This window comes from Scyliorhinus torazame, chromosome 9 (genome assembly GCF_047496885.1).
Source record: "Scyliorhinus torazame isolate Kashiwa2021f chromosome 9, sScyTor2.1, whole genome shotgun sequence".
NCBI lineage: Eukaryota > Metazoa > Chordata > Chondrichthyes > Carcharhiniformes > Scyliorhinidae > Scyliorhinus > Scyliorhinus torazame.
Window position 1 is genome coordinate 109,479,667 of NC_092715.1, and position 16,515 is coordinate 109,496,181.

Consider the following 16,515-nt stretch of genomic DNA (forward strand, 5'->3'; position numbering starts at 1 on the left):
GGTTGATACTCATCCTCCCTGTGGGTGCCAGAGGGCCCCAGGCCTGAGTCCTGCAGAAGATGGGACACCTGGAGGGAGGTCAAGCTGCATTGTCTCCATGTCACCTACATCAGATGGTGGCCACCAGGGTGTGTGGCCATGTAAAGTGATCCAAATCTAAGCTAGAATTAAGCCCCACCGAGGTGTGTCTTTACGTTATTGGAGAGCATGGGTGAGTGCTGTGACGGTACTTCATGGACCCCCTCATCCTCGTACCTGTTTTGGCGATCCAGCTGCCTGGATGGCTGCAGTCTGCTGACGCCTGCAAAAAAAAGAGTTTTAGTGAGAGAGCTTAAGCTCTATGAAAGCACAACTGACTCACCTTGATATGATTTGATGAAGTGATGGTGCTTTGATCCGTGCAAAGTTGTCAGAATCATAGAATCACTATAGTGCCATTCAGCCCATCAAGTCTGCATTGACACACTGAAAGAGTACCCTATCCCAGTAACCCCATGTAACATTTTGTATCCTAATGGGAAATTTAAAATGGCCAATCCACCAAACGTGCACATCTTTCAACTGAGAGAGGAAACCAAAGCACTCTTGAGGAATTCCACGCACTCTTGAGCAAACCCACGCTGTCACTGGGAGAATATGCAAACTCCATGCTGTCACTCAAAGTTGAAATGAAGCCCAGGTCCCTGGCGTTGAGGTAACAGCGCTAACCACCGCCACCATGCCACCTTGTTGGGAGAGGCGAAGTTCCCCTTCTGTACAGGATCAATTCCTGTCTTCCCCAGGAAGGTTGCTTGAAGCCTCCTTGGATTTGAAAATGAAATGAAAATGTGATCAGTGCTAGTATCTCCGCCAACCCTCCTCCATTCTGGGTTTGCTCTTGCTTGTTGTCTGCCAGCTTGGCCTCTACGAAGATGTAAGGAAGGCATGTGATCAGCGGGAATGGAATAGAGTTTGGGTTAAATGCATGTCCCCAGTGTGTTGTGAGCCCTCCCCAGAAGGACAAGAGGATAGAATCATAGAATTGACAGTGCAGAAGGAGGCCATTCAGCCCATCGAGTCTGCACCGGCCCTTGGAAAGAGCACCCTACTTAAGCCCACACCTCCACTCTATCCCAGTATCCCCACCTACCTTTTTTGGACGCTGAGGGCAATTTAGCCTGGCCAATCCACCTAACCTGCACATCTTTGGACTGTGGGAGGAAACCGGAGTACCTGGAGGAAACCCACCTAGACACGGGAGAAAATGTGCAGACTCCACACATACAGTGATCCAAGCCGGGAATTGAACCTGGGACCCTGGAGCTGCAAAGCAACTGCGCTAACTACTGTGCTACCGAGCAACCTGACAGATGTGATAGTGGTGATGTGAAAGTGTCCTTGAAAGAATGGGTGTTGATGTGCATCCCCTGCCAGTGGATTTGTGAAATCTGTGAAGAGAATAGCCGTTTGAGTACATGATGCCACGGTGAGCGTTTGAGAGTGGAAGGAGCTGAGAGAGAACTTACCCGGGATCACTCATCTACTTCCTGCATTGCGTTGCCCTTTAGTGACCTCGTGGGAAACTGGCTCTCAGACTGGAGAGGTTACGCTCTGGTGCTTCCTCGAGCCATCTGGTAAGTATAGCACGTACCTCTGTGCCTGGATTCCATGGATCAAGGAGTTGAGGGCCTGGTGGCTTCAGTGGGGTGCTGCCCTTGTGAGAGAGGTAGCCTTTTATTTATGGCTCCCAGACATAATGGACGGTCTCCTGAGGACAAGTGGACTGGAGAGCGTGAGATATATGTGTTGGACTGGCATTTAAATATGACGCCGGGACCCGAACTTAAGAGCTGACGGCTCTCGACCTGCCAGGTGATTCGGAGAGCTACACACTCGTGTATAGGCCCCAAACATGGAATCGGGCTCAAGTTCACTCCAGTCCAGCCAGCCGGTATGATGGCGACAGAACTCCCTGCCACCACATTTAGACAACAAAATGGTGAATTCCAACCAATGTTTCAAGTTGAGCCAGACCTGCTGAATTTTCCCAGCACTTTGTTTTTATTTCTGACCTCCAGCATCTGGAGTATTTTGCATTTTTTTCACCATTTAAATTATACTGCGTCTCCCTGTTGTTTCTTCCAAAGTGCATCAATTCACACTGAAATACTTTAAATTATAACTGTCTTGTGTCTTCTCATTTTAGCAGTCTGTTTATGTCCTTTGGCCTCCTGTATTGAACTACTATCATGCTCATTATTCACTATCTTGCCAAATTTTAAATTGCCAACAAATTTCAAATTAGCGCTCCCTATACCCAAGTATAGGTTGTTTATTTATTTATTTAAATTTGGAGTACCCAATTCATTTTTTCCAATTAAGGGGCAATTTAGCGTGGCCAATCCACCTAGCCTGTACATCTTTGGGTTGTGGGGGCGAAACCCACGCAAACATGGGGAGAATGTGCAAACTACACACGGACAGTGACCCAGTGCCGGGATCGAACCTGGGACCTCAGGGCCATGAGGCTGCAGGGCTAACCCACTGCGCCACCATGCTGCGCAAGTATAGGTCATTAATATAAAACTAGAAAAGCAATGGTCCTGACACCTGGTGGACCTCATTACATACTCCTGTTAAGTCAAGAAAACATCTATTCACCATTAAAATGTGTATTCATCCTCTGTCTCATATCGCTTAGCCAGTTCCATACACAATTTAGCAGCATCCGTTTAATACTGTGTTTCTAGTTTCTGAGCAAGTCCATGCAAATGATTTTGAGCAAAAACTGGAACCAAAACTTTATTGTAGAAAAAGAATGCAATTTCCACCAGACTGCCTATTGTGCCTAAAGTAGAAAATCTTTGCCATCTGCAACAGTATCAGGCCTTTTTATTGCAATGATAGTGAAAAATTCATTTTCATTTTGAGCCTCAAATTGAAATCTTAATATGCATCTGCAGTTTATGATTTGCCTTTTAAACATTTTGTTTGGGTAAGCATAAGCCAACTAATAATATACAGAATTGTTAGTACAATTATTTCACTACTGATTTACTGCTTAATGAATATGATTGATTTTACAGAAACATCATCATGCGAGAGTTAGCTCCACAGTTTCAGATTCCATGGTCTGTTCCTACTGAAGTGGAAAACATTCCTATTGTACCCACTACATCAGGCACAATGTGAGGATAATACAGATTAATATAATGTATGCAAGAGCAAAAAGCAAATTTGGATAAAACCAATTTTTTTCTCATTGAGAGAATTACCTGGAATGAGTTTTGTTTGTAAGAGTAGTAGTTCCTAGATTTGTAAACTAATCTGACTTGAATAACATATAGTCAACTTGAAATGAGATGACATCGCTGAATTTAGCCACTCTGCTTTACGCCTTGCTGTGTAGGATGGAGCTTCGTTGTGTAATAGCAGTCATAAGGCATGGGGATCGAACCCCCAAACAAAAAATGAAAATGGAAGTCAGGCATCAGAGGTAAGGCATAATTAAATTTTTTGCCTTTAACTGTAAACTATATAATGATTGTTAGTTCACACTGTTATTTTGAGGGTTTTCTTTGCTTTTCTGCACTATTTTCACATTCAAACGGTTCCCCTACAAATTTATACTAGTATTTTATACAATACCAGTGTAAAACCTGCTCTATCTTTGCTAGAATGTTGAGCCTTCAGAATGTTTATTGATCAATTACTGGTGTTTGTTCATACAGATGGGATATATTCCATAAAATATGATGTGTTATATCTGAAAAGGCAAGTTATACTCTTGTACAATTAAAAAAAATTATGTAATAGCGCAATGACTTAACAGATCAATTTCAGATAAAAAATTATTAATGCCAAAAAAGATTTTTGTGTCTTAATCACTGATCCTCCAAGCACTTTAGTCAGTGCAAAAGACAAGTGGATTATATGCTTTGTGGTGTGAATATGGATTTCAGTATTGTGCAATGTTATACTTTTTTTGAGAGAGGATGGGTGACATGGGTGAAAATAGCTACAGTAAGTTACCAACATGCTGGTTGTACTGGTGAAGTTATTCTCCAAAGTCTTCTAATTAATGTATTTCTGTATGCTAACCATCTCTTGACTCAGTAAAACCAAAATACAAAAAAAAATGTAAAAGACTAAACTAAAGCTTGAAAATTAGCTCAGTGTTCAAACTGGTTGAGTTAATTCTGTGATCCCCTCCGAATGTCTGTCACAACCCAGCCTCTGCAGTCTTTCCTGATAGTAGTAGCCTCTCAGTTTGGTATCATCATTATCATCTTTCTTCCACCTTTCCAATGCCTCTGCATGCTTTCTGTAATACGGAGACCAGACTACACAGTACGCTAAGTGTGGCCTAACTAGTTTCTATACAAGTTTAACATTTCCTTGCTTTACAATTTTATTCCTCTAGAAATGAGCCTCAATGCTTTGATTGCTTATTTAATCATGTTGTCAACTTGTGTTGCTATTTTGTAATTTGTGAGCGTACATCCCTTCGATCCAAGAGAAAAATGAGAAAATAGCCATTGAGCGGCAATCGGGTCTCCTGACATTTAGCCCATCTTGCCTCCATTTTACTGATGACCCTTACTTTTAAATCACTTTCAAAATCTCAGAAAAGGATCCTCATTTAAATATGAAAGACAAACTTGTCTGGGGCTGGTTTCTCAAATGCCCTGATACCTGCCAGTTAAAACAGGCACAAAATTCCTTCCAGAGAGTACATAATGTGTCGTGTGATAAATGTGAACAAATATGTTTAATACTTTTCTACTGTTATTTTTCCTCCACTTTCTCCACCTCCCATTTTTAATGTAGATTTTTTGAACTCTTTGAAAAATACAATGGCTACAAAGCAGGAAAAATAAAGCTAAAGAAGCCAAAGCAACTACAGGCAAGTTTTTACTTCCTAGATTTCTAGTATAATTTCAAGTATTCCAATTTTGGAGGAGTGTCATTAGGCATTTCACAAATGTTGAAGATCTGCATGATTACACAGCTGAGGAAACAACCTTCCCAGAATATAGGCATACAAATCACTGATCTCACAACTGTATTGCACTTATGTGCTGTTAAACCAATAGCCTGGGCCCCTGGATTAACGGTCCAATTACTTTACCACAATGCCACCATTTCACCTCTTAAGTTAATGTGATGGGAAAGAACTTCATAGTTTCCTATAACACCGTAACAATCACCATTCGAGTGTTCATTTTATCACGGCGATAGAACAACTTTCATACCATTTCATGATGTTCTCATCAAGTCTCAGTGGAACACCATTACATCAAGTTTATTATAAGTTCACTCATTCTGACAATCTACCGATCTATCCATCATCCCATCGCCCTCCAATTGTCTTCCAACATCCTCATGAGAAGAGACTACTCCTTTGGTGATGAGAAATGTCAGCAACAAGAAATTTGCCACACTTCAACTCAATGGATTCCCTTCACACAAGATGAACGCAAGTCCATTGTTACCAGCGCCATAACCAATACTCCCACTAAGACCAGAGTCAGCCTCTCTTCACCGGTTCCACCTTGCACAGACTACACCATCTATTCAGGGCAATGGACATAGAAGTCTGACACAAGTCATCTAAGAAGTTCCATACCATCTTTAATATCTACAAAGATGATAAACGTTCTCAAAGCAGGAATGTAGACCATGCAATGTAGACTTGTCTGTATTAAGGGAGACAGCGGTTTATTGGTAACGTCACTGGACTACTAACCCTGAGGCCCTGTCTAATCCTCTGGAGGCACAGGTTCCTATCCCAGCCAGGCAGTTGGTAGAATTTAAATTTGGTTAATAAAATCTGAAATATAAAGCTTGTCTCAGTAATGGTGACCATTAAATTATCATTGATAGTTCAGAACCCATCATGGGGGTCACCATCACCAACAGTCTATCCTGATCCACTCATGTTGATGCAGCAGTCAAGAAAGCCCAACAACGTCTCTACTTCCTGTGGAAGCGAAAGAAATTCGGCATGTCTGCATCGACTCTCGCAAACTTCTACAGATGTGCCATAGAGAGCATCCTATCCGGCTGCATCACAGTTTGGTATGGCAACTGCTCGGTCCCAAGATCGCAAGAAACTGCAGAGTGTGGTGAACTCAGCCCATGCATCACACAAGCTTCCCACTCCCACATTGATTCTGTATACACCTCTCGCTGCCTCAGGAAGGCAGACAGCATTATCAGACACCCCTCCCACCTAGGCATTGCCTTCTTCCAGACCTTTCCATCAGGCAGAAGGTACAGAAGTCTGAAGACCTGCACATCCAGACATGGGAACAACTTCTTCTCTACAAGACTCCTCAAAGCCTCCCCCTTGGACTGATCTGTTCCCTATTGGCGACGCCCTATGCTGCTCTTGCTCATGTATTTGCTTTGTTTGGCCCGCATTGTAACTAATCACTGTTTGTTGATGTACCATTTGTCAATGTTCTCTGTTGATTATTCTTTTTGTCTACTGTGTACGGTCCCTCGGCCACAGAAAAATACTTTTCACTGTACTTCGGTACATGTGACAATAAATCAAATCAAATCTACTTCATTAATGTCCTTTTGGGAAAGAAACCTGCTATCCTTATCTTGTCTGGCCTACATGTGATTCAGATAAAGAACAATGTGGTTGAATCTTAATTGTCCTCTGAAATGGACAAACAAGCTATTCAGTTCAAGGATTAATAGGGATGAGCAACAATTTTGGCCTTGCCACCGATGCTCTCACCCCATGGAAAATACAAAAAAATTGGGGAAATGGGTCTCTGCCTTCATACTGGACTCTAGGAACATCAAACCTGCTTCAAACACAGTGATTGTGACCAATCAGCTATGGTCAAACATACTCAACTTGATGATCACTACATCCAATGGACCAATTCTAGACTTAGCACTTCACACATGTATGCACAGAGCTACCAAACCCACGCCATCCCTCAAGTCGTAACCTTTTCATCAGTGACATCTGGCTACTTTAAAAAAAAAACTCCATACGATCCATTCTACACAGTTAACCAATCAGCAGTAAGAACATTACTATGCACTATCCTATTACAAACCGAATAGTCTGACAAACCAGTAAAACCCTACCTATGTTCCCACCCTGTACTACCTCTTTCACCTGTTCCAGTAATTCCTCCGGATGACGGGCAGAGAATGCTGCCCGAAATGTTGAGACCCATCAGTTCTTCGAAGTAACCCTTTTCAGAGTAGATTTCATATGGTGTAACTTCTTAATTTTATTTAAACCCAGTATTTGGTGTTCAGAATATGGAATTGTATAATGTAGGCTGCCATAATCATGGGAAAATCAGAATAAAAACATAATGAAGAAGATGTAGTCTGCAGGTGCCATCTAACTTCGTATTGGATGAACCCATAATCAATTGTTCAGTATCATGAAATGGAGAGATGACAGTAATATAGATAAATAACCTTCTTTGTCTGCCTATGCATATTTGTAACATGAAAACTGAAGGCAGTTCTAAAATATTTTTCCAATGGCCTTTCAGGAAGTCTTGGATATTGCAAGGCATCTTTTGGCGGAACTGGGCCAGAATAATGATTCAGAAATAGAAGAAAGTAAATCGAAACTTGAACAATTGAAAACTGTTCTTGAGATGTGAGTACTGCATCAGCAACACATATTCTAGACTAAAATATTAATTAAATTTAAATTAAGTGGCTGTAAAAATTGTATATGCATCGGTTGTAATTGTCTAAAATTCCCGAACAGTCCCATCAGATTGGGAAAATAGCAAACGTAACTCCTCTATTCAAGAAAGAGGGAGACGGGAAGCAACAAACTATGGGCCAGTTAGCCCAACATCTGTCACAGGGAAATGCTATAATGTATTGTTGAGGAGTTCATAGGGCACTTACAATCAGGCAGTCAATATTGTTTCATGAAAGGGAAATCATGTTTGGCTGATTTATGTAGATAAAGGAGAAGTTGTAGATGTCATGTTCTTGTATTTCTAAAAGGCATTGATAATGTGCCATATTAAAGGTTACAACAGAAAATGTGTGACATATTAGTGTGGATAAAGGATTAACTAACTGGAGGCGGAGAGTAGGGATAAGTGTATAATTTTTGGGTTAGCAAGCAGAAACGAGAAAAGTGCTAGAGCGTCAAACATTTATAATCTGTGTAAATTACTTGGATGAAGCGACCAAATATATGGTCGCTAAATTTGCTGATGATCGAAAGATAGGTAGGAGAGTAACATGTGAGGAGGACATAGTGTCTGCAAAGGGATATGGACAGGTTAAGTGAGTGGGCAAAAATTTGGCAGATGGAGTGCAATGTGGGAAATTGTGAACTTGTCCACTTTGGCAGGAAGAATAGAAAAACAGTATGTTATTTAAATGGGGAGAGGTAGAGCTGGATGGTACAGAGGGATGGGAGTGGCCTGGCATATAAATCACAAAAAGCAGGTATAGCAAATCATTAGGAAGATGAATTGAATGTTTATTTCATTCATTTTTTACGGGATGTGTGCTTCGCTTGCTAGGCCAGCATTTGTTGCCCATCCCTAATTGCCGTTGAGAAGGTGTTGGGAGCTGAATTCTTGAACTGCTGTAGTCCATGTGGTGCAGGCACACCTACTGTGCTATTCGGGAAAGAGTTCCAGGATTTTGACCCAGCAACAGTGAAGGAACAGCGATATATTTCCAGGCAAGGATGGTGAATGATTTAGAGAGGAACCTCCAGGCAGTGGTGTTCCCATGTATCTGCTACTCTTGTCCTACATGGTAGTGCGATGGGTTTGGAAGGTGCTGCCTAAAGAGCCTTGGTGAGTTCTTGCAGTGCATCTTGTATATGGTGCACACTGCTGTGACCGTGTGTCGATGGTGGAGGGAGTGAATGCTTGTGGAAGGGATGCCAATCAAGGGATTCTGTGATGGTAATGCCATTGAATGTCCAGGGCGGTTGTTCAATTCTTTCTTAATTCTTTTTGGAAATAGTCATTACCTGGCACTTGTGTGACGTGAATGTTACTTGCCACTTGACAGCTCAAGCCTGGATATTGTCCAGGTCTTGCTGCATTTGCATGTCGCTACTTCAATGTCTGAGGAGTCGCTAATGGTGCTGAACATTGTGCAACCATCAGCGAATATCCCCACATCTGATCTTATGTTGGAAGGAAGGTCATTGATGAAGCAGCTGAAGATGAATGGGCATAGGACACTCCTGCAGTGATGTCCTGGGACTGAGATGACTGACCTTCAGTAACCACAACCACCTTCCTTTGTGCTAGGAATGACTCTAGGGCAGCACGGTAGCATAGTGGTTAGTACAATTGCTTCACAGCGCCAGGGTCCCAGGTTTGATTCCCTGCTGTGTCACTGTCTGTGTGGAGTCTGCACGTTCGCCCCGTGAGTGCGTGGGTTTCCTCCGGGTGCTCCGGTTTCCTCCCACAGTCCAAAGATGTGCAGGTTAGGTGGATTGGCCATGCTAAATTGCCCTTAGTGTCCAAAATTGCCCTTAGTGTTGGGTGGGGTTACTGGGTTATGGGGATAGGGTGGTGGTGTGTGCTTGGGTGGGGTGCTCTTTCCAGGAGCCGGTGCAGACCCGATGGGCCGAATGGCCTCCTTCTGCACTGTAAATTCTATGATTCTAACCAGTGGAGAGTTTCTCCCTGATTTAACATTGACTCCAGTTTTGCTGGGGCTTCTTGATGCCATGCATATTGCAAGCGGAATGGAATATTAAAGTAAGGATGTACTGGCTGTTGGTGGAAAAGGATACAGTAGCATTTGAAGCAGTTAAGAGAATGTTCACTGATTCCTAGAGTGAAGGGGTTATCTTGTGGGGAAAGGTTGGACAGGTTAGGCCTGTATCCATTGGAATTTAGAAGAGTGAGAAGTGATCATTGAAACACCAGATCCTGAGGGAACTTAATAGGTGGATAATGAGAGGATGTTTCCCATTATGTGAGAGGTCAGTATTAGACAACAGCTTTAAAAATAATGGATCTCCCATTTAAGATGGACCTGAGGAGAAACATTTTCTGAGAGTTATTCTGTGGAATGTTTCTTGCCAGTGAGCAGTGGGGGCAGGATCATTGAAAATGTTTGAGGTTGAGTTTGATAAATTCTTGATTGACAAGAGAGTGTATGTAGGGGGTAGAAAGGAAAGTAGAGTTGAGGCAAAAAAATATATATATAACATTATATTACAATGTTTATTTATTTAACAAGTATAATGCTTGGAAGAATGTGAGTCATTTAATGTAACTGACCTGGATTATGCGTGAAGAATAAAGGTAAGGCTAATTAATGGTGCTCATGGTCATTAGGCAGAAAATCAGACCGCAACGTCTGGCATCTACGCATGCTGAAAGGGATGCATCACCCCGACACAGTGCGCTGAATGATCCTTTCTTTTCGCCCCCGCACTGAAAGAAATGCAGTGGACTACTTGTCCACGGTTCCTTATTAAAATCGGCAAAAAAATTAGGACTGATGCAGTCAGGAGGGATAGTCATTTTTAATATTCTGACAGTGATGATTACTGTCAAACGATCTCTCTGGTCCTGAAATTTTAAATTTGCAGTTATTTGGGGTCTCACAACATGACATTTGTTTTGGAGCTTTTAAAAAAATATATAATTTTTTAACATTGTCTGTCTCTTAATCCCACCAATATTCATCAACCTTTATTTCACTTCCAATACATGATCAGAATTTATTTTATCCTTCTTGACTTGGACTCCAATAGCCACAAAATGTGGCTCTGTAGCACTGCTGGTATCAGTGCCATGGAAACCCAAAAGACAAAAACTGTCCCTGTACTACTTCCGTTCACAGTGCACCATGTAAGAGTGCTAGCAGAGGCATGACATGCATGTGCCACAAGCATGCAGATTGGACAGATCATGACGCCACTCAGGGTCAAACACAGACTGTTGATGTCCTTGCTTAAACACTTGATATTCAGCTGCAAGAGGGAACCCCACCAGTTCTACGCAGCAATCAGCATGGGACTTTTTGGTGAGGTGCTTTATGTCTGTCTTTTCCTATTGCAGAGTGAGTGGAAGTACTGTGTTCAGCTTTGTTTGGGGAGTTCATTTTTTAAAAGTCCAGATGGAATGTTGTGTTGTTGGACTTTTACAAGGACTGCAAAGGGCTTGAAGGCCTATCAATAGAAAGCCTGCTAGCACTAATGTTAGTTGAGCCCAACAGGGACATGGATCACTGGCAGCAGACAACAGAAGTTCTGCTCAGGAGAAGGAGGGTGAATGGAGGCTCTCGGTAGAAGGCAGTACCCACCTTCCAGGGAGCAGAGAACAGTTCTCCCTCCACCTCAACAACATCAGGGCCTGATGTGGCATATTTCTCTCAAGGGGTCACTGAGCTGTATTGCCTCCTCCAAACAAACCTCCAGCTGTGCAGCAGGGTGAGGATTGCACTACCAGTAGCTCTTACTTTCTAATAGGTTAAGCAGTGCTTTACGTGTACTACTTTAGTTAGGGTATCGTATTCGCTGTTCACAATTCTATTTCCTCTACAAATGCAGATTGGGAGACAGCTTTGCAGAACATCTCTGTTCAGTCTGCAAGCGTGACCCCGAGCTTCTGGTGGCTTGCCATTTTAATCCCAAACCAAAAGAGAAAATTTTAGAAAATCTCAGCAAGTCTGGCAGCATCTGGAGGGAGAGAAAAGAGCTAATGTTTCGAGTCCAGGCTCATTTTAATCCTCCACCATGCTGTCATGGACTCTGCCATTGGACCTATTACACTGTTCCAATGAAGCTCTGTAAGCTCAAGGAACGGCACCACCTCTTTCGATTAGGCATTTCACAGCTTTCCGGAGTCAACATTGAGTGCAGCAATTTCAGACTGTAATCCTCTATTTTGTTGCCTTTTCATTGCATGTTTCAGTTTTTCTTTTCTTCTTCCTTTCAACCAGCAGCACACCTGCTCTAGGCACATTTTCTTTGTTTCCTTGTTTATTTTCTTGCCGCATCATTCCCTTTGGCCTAGTAAGACTTACATTCCGGTGTCTGTTCGTGTACACGGGGAGAATTCAGAATGTCCAAAATATCTCACGGCACTTGTGGGAGGAAACCGGAGCACCTGGAGGAAACCCACGCAGTCACGAGAAGAACATGCAGAGTCCACACAGACACTGACCCAAGCCAGGAATTGAACCTGTGACCCTGGAGCTGTGAAGCAGCAGTGCTACCCACTGTGCTACCCTGCTGCTCATATTAAACAATGAAAACTTTATACTGTTGTCATAAAGGTTTATTTTCCTATTATGTAATTTCTAGTTCTTCAATTGTGACGTGTGGCTTTTAGTGTTCCATTGCAAACTAGCCTGATGTCAGAGAAAAATTTACTTTAGAATAGCCTTAAACTTCTGCCCCTCATGTCATTATCAGGCGCACTCACTTCAGGAATAGTATGATCATTGCAGAATGTTCAGGTGCCCACCAACACCCTTCTGTCCAACCTAACATGCGTACCTCCTACAGGTGTGACACTTTTGTATTTCTATTTCATTGGCAACTCTGTGGCTTCTCTATTGCCAATTTAGTGCCTGTTAGCAGCAAATTTGCCCTCTAAGGATAACTGTCCAAAATATTTCACCGAGGACCCTTGCATTCAGCGCATATGAAAATTATATTCAGTCAGTCTGAGCTGAATTTAAATCCACAAGTGAAAGTTATTATACCTCCAGTTCCATATCCTATATTGTAAACATTGAACTGTACGCATTGTCTGAATTAAAAGACTTAAACATAATTATTCCATCAGGAGCCAATATTTGTGCTTGCAATTCTGTGTATTTGAAGTGTCTCGCACATACAGTTGATGTCATTTATCAAAAAGTAATTAACTACATTTGACTGAACAATGGTGATTGTCTTTAATGTGGCCTAACGGAAAAAACCATGAATGGAAAACTAGCTACCAATGAAGAATTATAGAATCTCTACAGTGCAGAAAGAGGCCATTCGGCCCATCGAGTCTGCACTGAGACTTCAAAAGACCACCCTATCTAGGTCCAATCCCTCGCTCTGTAACTCCACCCTATGGGGCAATTTAGCATGGCCAATCCACCTAACCGTCACATTTTTGGATTGTGGGAAGAAACTGGATTACCCAGTGGAAACCCACATAGACACGGGGAGAATGTGAAAACTCCACACAGGTACCTGAGGTCAGAATCGAACCTGGGCCCCTGAGGCAGCAGTGCTAACCACTGCACACATGGCACCCTAGAGCTAGTGGACAACAAAAACGTTAACCAGCAAACAGGAGGATAACCGATGAGGATAAGTAAATGCTCAAACTATTTTTGCCCAATTGATCCATCCACCATGTTGGTTTCTCTGTAACCTGAGGCAGTAGTATTGAAAACAAAATAGCTAATAGAAACATTCTATTGATTTTTGTGAATTAATTCTATGCAGTTGCCTATTTTTTTGGGGGGGAAACGGACTTGGAAGCAGGAGAAATACACTTATCTCTCCAACCTATTTTGCTCGGTAGCTAGATCATAACTGATCTATACCTCAACCTAATTTGGCCGCCTTTGCTCCAGATCCCTTTATTTTTTTTTCCCAAACAACAATTTTTCCTCTTACAAAACAAACGCAACAGTAACAATACAGAAATTTTTAACCATACACAAGTAACAAAACCCCCTTATCTATTGACCTAAACTAAACTAAACCCACCCCCCCCTCCTCCCCCTGGGTTGCTGCTGCTGGTCATCTGTCTTCCCTCTAATGTTCCCCTAGGTAGTCGAGAAATGGCTGCCACCGCCTGGTGAACCCTTGAGCCGATCCTCTCAGGGCAAACTTTATCTGCTCCAGTTTAATGAACCCCGCCATATCGTTTACCCAGGCCTCCAGTCCGGGGGGTTTCACCTCCTTCCACATGAGTAGAATCCTACGCCGGGCTACTAGGGACGCAAAGGCCACAACGTCGGCCTCTTTCGCCTCCTGCACTCCCGGCTTTTCCGCAACTCCAAATAGAGCTAACCCCCAGCCTGGTTTCACCCGGGCCTTCACCACCTGCGAAATCACTCCCGTCACTCCCTTCCAATACCCTTCCAGTGCCGGGCATGCCCAAAACATATGTGCGTGGTTTACTGGGCTCCCGCCACACCTCCCACATTTGTCCTCCACTCCAAAGAACCTGCTCAATCTTGCTCCCGTTATGTGTGCTCTATGTAGCACCTTAAATTGAATCAGGCTAAGCCTGGCGCATGAGGAAGAGGAATTCACCCTACTTAGGGCATCAGCCCACATACTTTCCTCAATCTCCTCCCCTAGCTCCTCTTCCCACTTTCCTTTTAGTGAGCCCACCGACTCCTCCCCTTCTCCCCTCATCTCTCGGTATATCTCTGACACCTTACCCTCTCCGACCCACACCCCTGAAAGCACCCTGTCCTGTATCCCCTGTGTCGGGAGCAACGGAAATTCCCTCACCTGTTGTCTAGTAAACGCCCTCACCTGCATATATCTCAAGAAGTTTCCCCGGGCAACTTATACTTTTCCTCCAATGCTCCCAAGCTCGCAAAAGTCCCATCTATAAATAAATCTCCCACCCTCCTAATTCCCAACTGGTACCAGCTCTGAAATCCTCCATCCATTCTTCCTGGGGCGAACCTATGGTTGCCCCACCAGGGCTCCCCGCACCCCTCTCTGTCGCTTCCACTGTCCCCAGATATTCAGTGTTGCCGCCACCACCGGGTTCGTGGTAAACCTTTTAGGTGAGAACGGTAGCGGCGCCGTCACCAGCGCTTCTAAACTTGTCCCTTTACAGGACTTTCTCTCCAGTCTTTTCCACGCCGCTCCCTCACCCTCCATCATCCATCTATGTATCATTGCCACATTGGCGGCCCAATAGTAATCGCCCAAGTTCGGTAGTGCCAATCCTCCTCTGTCCCTACTACGCTGAAGGAACCCCCTCCTTACTCTCGGGACCTTCCCTGCCCACACGAAGCTCGTGATGCTCCTGTCTATTTTATTAAAGAAGGTCTTGGTGATTAATATAGGGAGACATTGAAATACAAATAAGAACCTCGGGAGGACCATCATCTTAATTGCTTGCACCCTGCCCGCCGGCGATAGAGGCTGCATGTCCCACCTCTTGAAGTCCTCCCAGATCCCGTTATATCCTTCTGAACAAAAATCTATTTATTTATCTCAAATCAACAGTCCTTTGAGGGGAGCAAGACAGAATTCCCTTTTTGTGGAAAAAGTGCCTCATGATTTCAGTCATAAATGACTGTACTCTTAATTTCACGCGCACACAAATATGCAAATTAGTAACAGCAGTAGGCCACTTAGCACCTCGAGCTTGCTCTGCCATTCAATAAGATCATGGCAGATCTGATTGTGGCCTCAACTCCACATTCTGCCTACCTCCTTTGTTAGTTAAGAATTTATCTACCACTGCCTTAAAAAATATTCAGTGACCACTCTCTGGGAAGATAGTTTCAAAATAATAATTCTGAGAGAAAAAAATCTTCTACTTTGTACTAAATGGAATAGTCCTTATTTTAAATGTGGCATCCTTGTTCTACAAGTGGAAACATCCTCTCAGCACCTGTCCCACAGGTGCGGGGCCAGGGCTGGTGTGAATTTCTCATATATGTCCGTCGGAAACCCGACTGGTCCCGGCACCTTCCCTGCCTGCATGGAGCTGATACTCTCCATGATCTCTCCCAGTCCTACTGGTGCTTCCAGCTCTTCCCACCTATTGTCCCCCACAGTTGGCATGCCCAATCCATCGAGGAACCATTTAGTACCTGCAACCCCTTTGGGGGTGTGGGGGTGGGGGGGGGGGGGGTCGGAGGTGTACAGCCCTCGGTAGAATGTCTCAAACATTCAGTTATCTCTTTTTGCTTGGTTGCCAGTCTGCCTCTGCTATCCTTTACCTGGGCTATAACCCTCGTGGCTGCCTGCTTTCTCAGCTGGTGAGCCAGGAGGCAGTCAGCCTTTTCTCTGCGTTCGTAGAAGGTCCTCCCGTGTCTGGCGGAGTTGGGGCACTGCTTTCCCAGTGGATAGCAGGTTTAAGTCCATTTGTAGCTTTTTCCTCTCCGCCAGAAGCTCTACGGCTGGGGCCTCGGTGTTTTTTCTGTCAACCTCCAGGATGGAGTCGATCAATTGTTGCCTGGCCCCACACTCTTCCCCATCTCTTTGTGTGTGTCGGCTATAATCTCTCCTTTAATCACTGCCTTTAGTGCCTCCCAGAATGTCGAAGGTGAGACTTCCCCATTCCGGTTGTTTGTAACGTACTCGCCTAGGGCTTGTGATATGTTTGGCATAAGACTTTATTGCCCAACCTCTATGTGGGGCGCTGGGCATGGCCCACCTCCAACCTCTCATCTATGTACTGTGAACCGTGGTCAGAGATAAGTAAATATTCCACCCTTACTATTCCTGGAAGCACCGCTTTCCCCACTGTAAAGAAGTCTATCCTTGAGTATGCCTTGTGAACCGGCGAAAAGAACGAGAATTCCTTCACGCCAAGGTGTAGGAGCTGC

The 16,515-nt window shown here is 43.7% G+C and overlaps 1 protein-coding gene across 1 annotated transcript in view; it reads left to right on the top strand.

The window, feature by feature from the left end:
- LOC140429425 (inositol hexakisphosphate and diphosphoinositol-pentakisphosphate kinase 2-like) overlaps positions 1-16,515 on the top strand; it is a 295,210-nt gene that overhangs the window by 115,843 nt on the left and 162,852 nt on the right. Inside the window, 4 exon segments of the mRNA XM_072516386.1 lie at positions 3,066-3,167; positions 3,389-3,475; positions 4,810-4,885; positions 7,518-7,627. Of these exon segments, the coding sequence (XP_072372487.1) occupies positions 3,066-3,167; positions 3,389-3,475; positions 4,810-4,885; positions 7,518-7,627 (375 nt within the window).